The 13,253-nt window shown below is 43.5% G+C and overlaps 1 protein-coding gene across 2 annotated transcripts in view; it reads right to left on the bottom strand.

Moving 5' to 3' along the window:
- mrpl23 (mitochondrial ribosomal protein L23) overlaps positions 1–12,974 on the bottom strand; it is a 31,621-nt gene extending 18,647 nt beyond the window's left edge. For both annotated transcript variants that reach the window (XM_031861180.1, XM_031861188.1), the window contains exons 1-3: positions 12,867–12,974; positions 12,015–12,137; positions 2,977–3,059 (exon numbers count right to left, since the gene is read on the bottom strand). In XM_031861180.1, coding sequence (XP_031717040.1) covers positions 2,977–3,059; positions 12,015–12,137; positions 12,867–12,886 — 226 coding nt within the window. In that variant the 5' untranslated portion in view covers positions 12,887–12,974. The remainder of the gene's footprint in view (positions 1–2,976; positions 3,060–12,014; positions 12,138–12,866) is intronic.
- Positions 12,975–13,253: the final 279 nt, after the last annotated feature.

Here is a 13,253-nt window from a genome sequence, read left to right as displayed (position 1 = left end):
GTGTGTGTGTGTGTGTGTGTGTGTGTGTGTGTGTGTGTGTGTGTGTGAGGACAGACTAGGAGTCTGGCTTCAAATAAACTTAAAAGCACTTCACACAGGTGCCTCAATCTTTACATTACGCTACCATCAACGATGGCTACCGACCGCAGCATCAAACGCTTCATATCTGCCTCAGAACTCGGATCTCAAAGAGACGCTGGTGGTCAAGTCAACTCTCTGTGTGACTGCATCGCCATGGGAACAGTTTATGGCATGAAAAACAAGGGAACCATACCACTGTAATGAGTCATTTGTGTGCGTCTGTGTGTTGTATATATGTAGCTAGTAATCACTAGCCAGGCTGCCCAATGCTCAGGGAAAGCCCTGAGCTTTCCCCCCCCCCTCTCCACACGCCCGCCTGGCTAACAGGAGGCCATGTGTGGGTGGGAGACAAAGGTAACAAAGAGTGTGTGTGTGTCTGTGTGTTCCTGATTTCTGAGGAAATCCACAGGGAACTGCTACAACCTTTGAACGAGCAAGGTAGGACACTGACCTGTCCCTCCACAAACACACGAGACACACACACACACACACACACACACACTCACACACACACTCAGAAGTAGAAGCGTTTCTCTTCATTCACATGATGGGCCTTTCCCAACGCATACAGACACACAGACAGAGCTTTCATGCAACACTCGCAAACGCAAGCACAATTTCTCCCACTTTGAGATTGCGGTTTGGCAGCCGGCTATCACATTACAAATCCCAGGCCGGAGGGGTAACCATGGCAACTCCTTCCAAAATACCCCTGCCGCCCATGGAGGGAAGAAAGGGTCGTTTGCGTTCCTCCGCTCTCCTCCGCCCGCTGCTGTCTCTGTGCTGCCAGTGGAGTGGAACTCCTGACGCAGACAGGGATACCTTCTCTGACGCACCTCTGGAGCACCGGGGGCCCCGAGCTGCCTTCTTCTCCGTCCCCCCACAGTTCACTGCTTTCCTTTTCCCCCTCACTTTTAATGACACAACTGTAATAAACAGCGTTGATGGGTCCTCCGAACCATAGACTACGCTAAGCTAGGTGCCTCTCTCTCGTCCTCCCTCCTCCAGAGGTAGAGGGGGCTCCTCGTGGCCCTTCAGGCGCTGCACAGAAGGAGCTGTTGTGCCTGCTCTTCTCAGCACGTCCTTCAACGCCTCTCCAACATCAAGCCACCTATATGTCCTCTACTTCTGTTCTCCCATGAACTTACAAAAATCTTACGACTAGAAGGGACCCTAAAATCAGTCCATACAAACGTAAGCAGTTTCCTCGCCCAATAAAAAGTAGAGAGGAATATTAAGTCAATGATATAATACTGTTGGCTCTGTGATCATCCTTGACAAGGGGGCAGGAGGGGAGGGGGCACTTAGAGCCCTGAAGCTGCAAGTTTGTAAGTGAATGGTACGTGTTTGTGTGGAGGGAGCGTGGAGTGTCCTGGGACAGCTGGAGGCTGGAATGCTGCTGCAGCAGATTGTCCGATAAGCAGCTGTGTGTGTTCGGGGGAAAGGAGAGTCAGGCACGCTAACAACTACCGCAGCTAGCCGCTGGAGAACACTCCCGCTGCTGCACGTCAATGGGAAGACCGAGGCAATTGCAATTGTATTGAGATAATAAGTGTCACTGAGCATTCGGATGGATAGTGATCGGGGATTATGCTGCTGGAGTAGTTTGAGATGTTTGACTCGATGCTTCTATTTTCTACTGTGAAATGTTTTCATCGCTGGAATCGGCTGTAAAATGAATGGAAGTTGACCACAGCTACTTATAACTTCTGACAGACAACGTTCAAGGCTACAAATAATTTGATACTTCAAAGACACATTTTAAATAAAGACGGGACTGTACGCATTGACAAAACACTTCTTTAACAGTATATTTTCAATATTGGGCTGTGGTGAGTCATCTAGTATAACTCTGTATAAAATAGTTTGATATCGATGTCGGATAATAATTTGTTATTGCAGGAAATTGCTTGAAAGTTACCTTTCTTTTCATTAAATTATCAAATCAATAATATTCATTTACATCACAGTGTTTGCTGAGGCAGAGTTTAGTACACGGTGGAAGTTAAGAGCTCAGCACACGGAGACTGTGTTTTTGAGTGTGTGTGCGCGTGTGTTTGTGCGTACACCCCTCGCTCGATTTACTCACAACAGCTGCAGTACAACTTTAGGATTTTAATTTGGATGAAATATTTGCGGCTTGGCATTGCATACCATGAATCAAGTGTTTTCACCACCGCCTTAACACCCTCTCTCAGCAGTTTGGACGGGCTCCACGTCCCTACATAGATGTACAGTTATGATGTGTGTAATGTTCTTCCAACCCCTAGCTTTCCTAGTCATGAGGTCAGTGACTCATGCAATAATGCCTGCGTGTATTGTTGTTGTTATTCTCCAGTCGCCTTAATGTGATGCAACAAATAGAATACATTCTATACCGGGAAAGCAAGATAAAGCCAAACCCATGTGATAGCGCAGACCTCTCCAGTTAATGAGTTATCACTTCAGGCCTGAAGAACCAAAACATTTGCTGCATACAATTGGCCTTACAGGGATACGTACAAGATAAATAAAAAATGTAGCAATATGTAATTATTCCGGCACTTCACTTCCAAATCTCCATTTCATGTCAAAGAATAATTGTTCTCCTTTGATGACGACGCACCTTCTGGTCAGATATGGTTGTGAGTCCACATGGATGCATTCTGGTATTAGACATATTGGCAGCCAGATCCTAGATTGGTGGCAATACAACGGGACTAAATTTGATAAAATACAATTTGGACCTGGCCCTGACTCGGGTCACAGGTCGGGTCTCAGTTTATTAAGACCTGTGAGCTATGTCCAATAGTACTTTTAGTCTATGAGAAATAATTCCATGGAGGTAGTGTCAACCACTCTGAGTTCTGTAAATGTAATGGCTTTCTGCATGTGCAAAGCAGTGAGGACACTCACCAAACTGTATCCTGGTGCGGACTGCTCCTATGGGGACGTTATAGATCTTCTCCAGGTAGTTCTTTACGTCACACTTGGTCATTCTGTCCAGACATGAACAGAGAAGAGAAAGAACACACAAAAGGAGACCAGGAGTTAAACAAGGCATCCAGCATCAGTGTTTGCAGGCGGACTGATTTGAGTGAGTGTAAGGTTACAATGCTGGATCACTGTCCAGCAAATAACACCACATTCACTTAGTTGCCACCTACATAGGAATGATACAGCCTATTTCCACCCTGCATTCCCATAAGCTCTGCCATTATATTACCGACTGTAACTGACAGGACGCTCCCCTACTGTATAGACCCATATTCAGCTTTTATTCTCTGGACCATAAAGTGGAGAGAAGAGAAATGTGAGTGTCGGTGTTCATCCAATTAGCCGTCTGCATGTATTGATCGCGCCCGGTGAAACCCTACACAGGAAGTGGACCTGGCACCAACTGATCCGGCGGGCCAGCCCAGCCAGAGCTCGCCCACTGGGCAGCATTTGGAATGGATTGCTCTGAACAGAGGAAGAAAGGCTTTTAACTGCTAATCAATCGAGCCAATTGGATTAGCCTGGTGGAGAGCACTTCCCAAATGCGTCTGACAAAGTGCTTAATAGCGACGCTGTGGTCTGACATGAGTGCCTCGGATATGGCGTCTTCTATCACCTCATTCGTTTCTTTGATAGAACAGAATAATAAGTAATATTCTCTATTTTTGTTCAGGAGGGAGGGAACAGCACAATACCTTGAGCTGCTGTAACAATATTAGGTGAAGCAAACTTTTGTGTGAGAAAATCCCATCTGTGAACACAAAGACTCTTTGTACCTGAGAATGACGTAATATGCGTTTCCATGCCGTACAAACAACTTCCTTGTGCTCTATAATACGATAAATGTCGGCAAAGCTTCCACTGATGTAGACCTGGAACACTTCCATTTGACCTGCTGCGTTGTGTTTATCAAACAAGCTCGGCATATATTTACCATACTTAATTGACTATTTCCACATTTGATTTCACCATTACAGAAGCAGGGTGGTTTGATGTGGTGACTCTTGAGTGTGATCCGGTTTATCTACCAAACACCACCTTCAGGCAGCTGCCTTTGATAGACAAGACCACTAAGCATAATAATAAGCTCTGCCTCTCAGACCCAGTTCTGGTCTAGGACTACTGGCGGCGTTAGGGGGAGGGAGTTGCTGCATCACTGTGTGAAAAAAGCTGTAAACCAACTTGTTAACGTCCCGTTGGAACTATTTTGCTCCCTTTACCCAGTCGAGAAGAGAGAAATGTGTTTCTGATGCGGCATGCAGATGCGCCTTTCTGCTCCATTTGCACCCGCCTCCCCCCCATAACCCCCCATCTCACAGTGTGTGTGTGTGTGTGTGTGTGTGTGTGTGTGTGTGTGTGTGTGTGTGTGTGTGCTGGAGGGCAGTGAAGCAGAGCCGCCCGACCGGGGGTACTTGAGCTCAAGGGAGGAAGAGAGAGAGAGAAAGAGAGAGAGAGAAAGAGAGAGAGAGAGAGAGAGAGAGAAAGAGAGAGAGAGAGAGAGAGAGTGATAGCGCTGAGAGACAGGTTTCCCTAGAATGCAGGGGCGAGGAACTGGAGGAAAGGAAAGTGGCTCGGGGACTGCGACGTCTCGTCTGGATCATTAGCAGAGGAAACACTGATCCTGATTAATGAGGAGAATCTAAATCCTGCTGCTTTCAACACTCAAATGATCCAATCACCACAAACGCAGAGATATATGAAATATGCACTAGCATGGTAGAGTTACTCTGCACAAGATGCCTGTGCATGTACATATAGGCTTAATGAACCGGCGTTAGCTGCAAATACACGACACAAAGATAAATGATCATTTATCTTTATCAGTAGTAAGTGAAATAGAAAATGCAACATACATACAAACACACATACCTACCGGCTACTAATTTACATAGAACACTATATTTAGAGATTAACTATGAATACATCCACACACACACGCACATACACAGAACACTAGATTGAGAGGGGTTACATTCGATTTTTCTCTGACCTGAGTCAATACATGACTCCATTTCAGCTGAAACTGTAATCCAGTCCCATACAAAGCCTTGGGGTGAAAGTTGAGGAGAAGATGTCAAGTTAAGAGGGTACATAAGCAAGGCTAAACTTAGAGAAAGGGCGTGGTGTCTCCAGAAGTGATGCAGGCAGCATCTGATCATCATCCCAGTATAAACACCCATCTTTCTCCACAAGCTAACCTTTCACACCTCTGCCTTACAGGAAGTATGAAAACCTGCCTCTAGCAACTGCCAGGGCTAAAAAGGCATCGTTCCTCAGCAACCGGTGTGTATGTTTACACGCAAACGCACGCGCTACAAAGATCCCTCGCCCCAAAGATGATGAAAGAACTCCGAAAGCAAAACATAGAAGGGCATCTGATGACGGATTAGGTTCAATTACGGTACGTTGTTACCGAGCAGGTCTAAAACAAGAACATCCTTGTTAGGAAACAACTCAAAAAGTGATATTGTTCTGCATTGTTCAGGGGGAGGTGTGAAGGGGAGACGTAAGACCTAAATCTGATATCAACTAGTGCTCAAAGCAGGAGGTCTCTGAAGGGATGCGGGCACAGATGAAGAAACAGGGTAAACCTGATGCCTTCGTTTCGCCCCGCTGTGACATAGCGGTTTGTGTGCGACAATATAGCAGATTTGTGAATCTGCAGATTAAGCCGCACACCTCGATCAGCTGCTCTCAAATGTGATCCTCCCTCTGCAGTGACTCTACGTGCTCCTGAATATTTCCCATTCTGAAATGTGAGTGCTAACTCACACTGAGCCAAGGAGATTGTGAGTATCAGTTCCAGTAGTTGAAAGTCCATTTACACCTGTGCACATGAGAGAAGTAGGTGAAAGGGCACCGTTGAAAACGTGCATGACAGGACAGAGGCGGCTTTGACCATGTTTGACAATAAGGATAGTGAATGTATTCTGACAGCTCAGAGACTACTGCATGCCACTTGTCTTTTAATGCGCTGGTGCTAAAAGAGCATCTGCCCAGTGAATGGGTGGCGTCTCTCTTACATAAAGGATGCCCTATATGTCCACCCACTCACAAATAATACACAATATGGACTGAAAACACTAAAGTTAAGCAGATCTGGATTGTTTTAGGCTGAATAATATTTGCTCTTTGGTATTTGAAGGTCCTCAACACAATTTTAAAAAACAACCTCTTATTTACTTGAATATAGATTCAAATACATATAGATAGATAAAAAGATATAGAATATATATATATATATATATATATATATATATAGAGTATATCACTCTAATGTGCATGTACTGTTTGACTCAATGGACTGCAAATGCCAAAATATTTCTAAATGTTTCAATAACTAAAAGTATTGGATTTGAGTTTAGAACAGACTCAACATTGTATTTCAGCAATGTTACTACTCACAAGTTCATGAGAGTAAACTTTAAAAAGGTGCAAAACTGGAAAGTAAATGATTGTGACCTAAACAAGTTGATAAAATCCACAAAAACGAGAAACGGTCGGTCAATTGTGACATTTTCTTATTTGCAAAATACTCAACTATGGCGATTTTTCACATTATCCACAAAAACGAGAAAGAAAAGGTTCAATGGCTTATATTTGGTAACGTTATCAAATGTGTACGTATGGTACAAACATGTTAGCACGGTTGCTATACTCAATATATGACCCAGAATAACCTGACATGTAGTATGGGAGGACATACCGACGTAGACCCTTTTCTCAGGTTAACAACAAACAGTTGGTTTAGCGGTGGGAAAGTGGGTAACTGAAAAAAAAAAATTATGTGAAAAACTTTGGTAATCTGGCAGTTTCATCTCGGTCATCATGGTGAGTCACGCTTCAACAATGGAGTGTGTACTCTGCTGTGTAAACTGAATGCCGTGCCACAGTCCTTGTAAATTAGCAAACACTATAACAGCATTTGATCCAAAGAATGCTGTTGACATGTCCTCCTTGTTCCAAGTTACTTTGTATTGGGATGATTCAGTGACCATTGGTGCTTCTTGTGGCGACCATGAATCCTCCTCGGAAAGGTTGCTTGTTTTTGCTACTTGACTTGGCAAACCACTGAAACGCTTTTAATGTGGTTCCTTGTTTGATAGAAAGTGGGCTGCATCTACATTTGGGCTTTTTATGGGGCCTTTTTCGGTCGGCAGATCGACTTGAAGTATTGCAAGCCAATGGAAAAGAAGAGGATGCAGCCACACATAGAGGTGATGCAGAGCTGCAGGCGCTTACTGCAGTTTAGAGGAGCCTCAACCCTTCAACACGTCATCAACTATGTGGCCTCTTTTTTCTCCATGCAATTTACCTCATGTTACCCCGAAAAATCCTTTAAGTGACTGCCAAACCACCATCAAGCTTGACATAGATGTTATTTTTGTAATTTGCTGGTAGCATTTTCAGCTTGAATTGCCATTGTATCAGCTAATACAGCAGAATGATGTAATGGTTTAAGAGAAAAATATGATGACATACATGCCAAACAGGAAAAATGCATCAGCAAATAGGAACAGCGAACAATGGTAACGACTTTAAAAGAGCAGGAGCATTCCTCAGTAATAAACTCAGTAACAGATGAATTGTCCCTCCGATATGTTAACGCTGTGTGTTCTAATAAGCCTCTTCGACTAATGTGGAAACTTTATTAACACACCACACAACAAACATCTAAGGTACACCAACCAGTCTACACACACACACACAACATCAAAGTACATTGTGTCAGAGCGGCTTAGTGGTGAGAATGAAACAGGAGAGTTGTTTTCTGCGCAGATGAAAGGCAAAAGAAAGCCGCTCCTTATTGTCAGCCTGCCCCATTGTCGGGTTTGGGTCGAGATACGCACACTCACTACTTTAACCCTCCCATCTGCAGAGACAATGCATGCACAGAAGTTGCTCAACACTAAGTATCAAGATCATAATAGCATACTTTGTTTAGAGGGAAAGCCATTAAGGAACCTGAGACTTAGGGAGAGAGGAGACAGTTGAGAAGTTGAGAGTATGAGAGCAGCGTGTGATGGATTAGATTTATTGTTCGGGTTTTGGTCCGACAATGGAAGAGAAATAGATCAAAGAGCGGGTCACCAGACGTCACTTCACTACTTATAGAGAGACAGGTCATTAAAGCGTCGACAGTTAGTTGCACTCCTCTACTGGCTCGCTGAATGACTTCCTGTGACATAAACCAAGTTTAATTAGCGGGAAAAATAACCCAGTTTCCAACTTGAGCCCGGGGTTGACGAATTGGAACGGGGGAGCAGTAACATAGTGATGGCCATGGCGATCATAACACTGTTGGATCCAACAGATGGAGAGACGACGAGACACTGTTGTGTAGCGGGGTCATTTAGTTCACGTTCGACTACGATGAGAAACCGCAGCACGGTCTGGGTTTCATAGTTATTAGACAGCATAGTAGCATGAAATGTGACCGAGCAGTCGGCCGAACACAACGTTCAGCGTGTTCTTTTCTTTGTGTGTGTGTCGGCACAAGAGGTGTGTGTGTGTGTGTGTGTGTGTGTGTGTGTGTGTGTGTGGGGGTGTAAACCCAGAAACTTGATGATGTTCCTTCAAGAGCGGAGAGGGAATACTAACATAGCACAAAAGGGTCGAGAACAATCAAAAAGACAAACAAGTATGTCCCTCCAGCAGGTAGAAAGAGAAGTATGAGAGAACACAGTCCAGGTGTCTCAAAAGGTGTGCCAAAGAGGGATTGGTTTTGGATGCGTTGCAAAGTGTTTTAAGAAAAAGCACAATAAACAGCAGAGCCCCGGGTGGGACAGAGAGAGACATGCGCAGATGAGCGATACTGCAAACAAGCATGAAAACTAAAGCAAGAAAGAGAGAGAGAGACCGACAACCATTTATATCTAGCTCCCAGGTGTCAACGAGATAAAGGCCACTACGTGTTATTATAATCATTATTAACAGCTGCTCGGTAATACAACTTTTCCACGCCGACGCCGCCTACCCTCGAGAGTCATAACTATAACAGCTCATCAATACGCCGGGAGTGGGAGTGATATTTGCTTTGTGTCACCGTCTCTCCATCGGTGTCCATTTACTTCATTGTGTGTACGAAAAAGCATTAAAAAAATAACAGTGTTTCAAGTGCACACCGAGGACCCAGCAGCATATCAATCAGCCATGCACCTCTCCCAGGCATCAAAGACTGCGAGGAAAAAACCCTTACACACCCTTATAAACACACACGCACCCTGCACTTACCCCACTTTCGTGCATATATACACACACACCATTTTCACAAACTGACTAACCCACACTGACAAGCGCGTGCGCACACACACTCACAATTACATAAGCACCCTAGGAGTTTGGCAGAGAGGAGGCAAGAATCAGAGTGGGAGGCCAGGCACCTGGATGAACAGATTATGGTCTAAACCCCACCAGAGACACACAGATGATCTGCCTCAAACTTCAATTTCTCCTCCCAGTGTGGGCTCTGGCGGCTCTCATCACCTGAAGAGCAGTGCTAATCTTGGTGACCTAGTCGAAATCAGCTCATCGCTGCCAAGTGACGACTGGTAACGGCCTCCTGTTGAGTTTCAAGACAGAATGTGTTCATTTCTTTAACGAAAACTATGACTAAATGTGTTCGTCAACTAAAATGACAAAGCTTTTACTCATAATGCGTTATCCCGCTGGGAGTAGCCAAAGATGTGTAGGCGTTGGTCATAAAAGGGATGGGCTTGAATACTCTGGTCAGCTACGGTGTTTAAATGATGCTCAATTTGTAGTAAGAACTTATCCCCCACACCATGACACCACCAGCAGCCTGAACCGTTTGTTACAATGCAGGATGGGTTCATGCTTTCATGTTTATGCCGTATTCTGACCCTACCATCTGAATATCGCAGCAGAAATCCAGACCAGGCAACGTTTTTCCAATCTTCTATTGCCCAATTTTGGAAAGCCAGTGCCAATTGTAGCCTCATTTTCCTGATGTTAACGAGTGGTTATTTGAGTTACTTGCCTTTCTATCTGCTCCAACCAGTCTGGCTATTCTCCTCTGACATTTGCCATAAACAAGGCGTTTTTGCCCAGACAACTACCATTTACTGCATATTTTCTTTTTTTCGGACTATTCTTTGTAAACCTTGGAGGTGGTTGTGCGTGAAGATCCCAGTTGATCGGCAGCTTTTCAAATACTCAAACCAGCACGTCTGGCACAGACAAACCATGCCAAGTTCAAAGTCACTTAAAACGTCTTTCTTCTCCGTTCTGATGCTCGACTTGAACTCCAGCAGATCGTCTTGACCGTGTCTACACGCCTAAATGCATTGAGTTGTTGCCACCCGATTAGCTGATTAGATATTTGCAGTAACAACCAGTAGAACAGGTGTACCTAATAAAGTGGTCATACACACACACACACACTATATGTATAGCAAAGGAGGCAGTAAACCCTATTTGACACAAGTTTTGGAAAAGGAACAAGAACATTTTGCTTTAATTTTCTGGGTCGATATTAATATTGGCTGCTCTAGATGACGTCTTTCTGTTTACAACATGGCTCAAACCTCCACTGCAGCACCAAATAAAAGCTCTTTTGACCTCACCTCACCATTGCAACCGAGCTCATTGAAGACATAAGGCGGTAAGAGCTGACTTTACTGTTAAGGGACTGAGCCACCGGTTCCTGTTCTTGAGGCGGTCACGCCACCTGGTGGCCATAATGCCCAAATCCAGCTACACAGTCACTGGTCCAGCAGGACTGCTACAGTGCCATAAAAAACAAATCAATGCAGCCTAAAACATGAACCATATCCACACAACACTCAAACAAAAGTAATAGTCTGAAATAACTCGAATGCCAAATAAAATAACAGATTTTGCAGTCTGGTAATATTACAATGTAGAGCCCACACAGGGCTTGTTATATTGTTAATCTTAAGAAGCAACATAGATTGGAAGAGTTAGTAGAATTGCTTCATTCTCAGGTTCAGGTTGCTGTGATGATCATCATCTAACCGAACATGCGGGGCTGAAACCATACCAGCTGCTAAAAAGGCCAAATATGATAAAGTAAGCCTTTAAATATATATGTTGAAGTATGTATTGTATGGCTCTATGGAAAGTGGAGAAAGATACCATAAATGATTGTCCATGATATAAAATTGCATTAGATCAGATGCTTGCTATCAGATTTGATATTTGCAATAAGTAGTAATGAATAACAATAGACATTATCAATAAATAGAAATGTGAGCTAAATTTGGACTGAAAACTGTATTCTGAAAATGAAAGCGGAGGTTATTAGAAGATGATAGAGGCAAAGAAAGAACTCAGTAAATAAAGTATGATTAGGCAATAACAGGACAACCAAATGATGTGATTATTTAGCGTTTCTTATATACATGTACATCAACACATACACCTTTACTTATCTCCATTTCATCACAGCAGAAGTAATGTAGTATTATTATATAACAGACAAGCAATACACTGATTGTGCATCTGCTCGAGGGACAGAGTGGCATCAGAACACCAAAATGCAAGTTGAAGCAAACTATTTTAAGTCACAGTAAACTTACACAAGCATATAATCATTTTACCTCACTTGTGTCACAAATGCATGTTAATAGTAGGAAGCAGTAAGGATTGCAGACTGACTAATATGATCTGCAAACCATCCGTTTTTCATTTAGGCTTAAAAAATGTAAAATCTATTAACCTTTGTGTAAGAAGTTTGACACACACATTAGCCACATTTATGATGGACAATCAGGGCTTTTCAGTGGCATTATATGTACAGTAGTACCATCCACGCTCCTGAGGAAGGTGTAACATACATATAGCTTACAACACAAAGTTTTTTATGTTCATTTTTTGTTAATCATTTTAGTGATGGGGGAAATGCGGTGGCCATTTTTTTTACTTTGTTATTAAACAGAATCATTGCATTTCTCCAATGCTGTAACAAGACTTACTCCATTGGGATGCGAAACTGGACGGTGTCAGGAGGCTGCTCCTTCCCGGGCCTCACCAGGGTCAGGAACCAGCTGGGTCTGAAGATCCTCAGCTGAGGGTTTCCCAGCTGGTAGAGAGGGTATCTGAGGAGAGGCACACTTGCATCATCTCCAGTATCATTCCCAGACATCCTGTATCTGATACGACCCCACTAACAACTGGGAGGATATTAGAGAACAATAGACCATCTAGATTTGTGTGGTGACATTTATCTGTAGCCTTTTGTTGTCAAAAAATGATAAAAAGCAGGAATAAAATAAAACAGATCCGCTTCAAACGAGAGCTCTGTAATGAAAGCCCACAGGATGTGATCACTGTTTGCGGTTTGCCATCCAAATCACACAAACCACACCCTGCGACTTGATGTGAGGTATGGCATGACGTATGGAAACACGTGGCTGATAAACGCTCCACTATGTTCAGCAGCTGGTCAAAAACGTTTTATTTTCTTTTAGAAAAGATCATTAAGCGAACTGGATGTCATGGTCACGTGTTTACAGTAGTATGTTTTTAGCATAGCTGGCTAATGCTGGATAGGTTCTTGTTGCGTAACGTCATTTTAACAGAGACAGTGTTAGGTTAGGTAAGTGATTTAAGCACTCCAACGTGGCGTGCAACAAATGGAAAAAAACCGTGTGCAAAAAAGCTGCTTTCAGACATACGGGGGGGGGGGCAGCTGGAAGCCCAAGACATGCTAAGGTTAGCTGGGTTTGCTAGTTTACCGAAGCGGACTAGCAACGATTTAATCTCCATCTGGGACGTCCTTTTGCGCATTCACGCCAAGAGATTAGGAGAAACAACTGGACACTTACAGTAGTCTTGTTACTGGCATTACTGGAGAGGTTTGTTCCGACACAGCTGCCAGGTAGTTGTTTTGTAGTCTTTCTAAGGTTGTCAAAATCTACGCGTGCATAGAAGTACTTCCGGGGGTACTCGCACCGCGCAGGCGCAGTGGATGTGCACCATGCCCTTGAAGTAAACTTCCCAAGTCTGCAGCATGGATGTATTAATGACCTGCAGCTTTGGAATACGAATTCAAACTACACTGTGGGTATTTATAGCACGAACAATAAACAGTTACAATAATGATAACCCAGTGAAAAGTTGTTTTGTTATTAAAGACTAACCTGTTGAGTTAATCTAATACCAATTAAATCAATTTCCTGAATGTTTCCTAAATCTATTAATTCCTCCACATT

This window comes from Anarrhichthys ocellatus, unplaced genomic scaffold (genome assembly GCF_004355925.1).
Source record: "Anarrhichthys ocellatus isolate YVR2014 unplaced genomic scaffold, GSC_Weel_1.0 scaffold2, whole genome shotgun sequence".
Taxonomy (NCBI): domain Eukaryota; kingdom Metazoa; phylum Chordata; class Actinopteri; order Perciformes; family Anarhichadidae; genus Anarrhichthys; species Anarrhichthys ocellatus.
The sequence above is the reverse complement of the archived record's forward strand: the minus strand, read 5'-3'. Positions and strand labels throughout refer to the sequence as shown.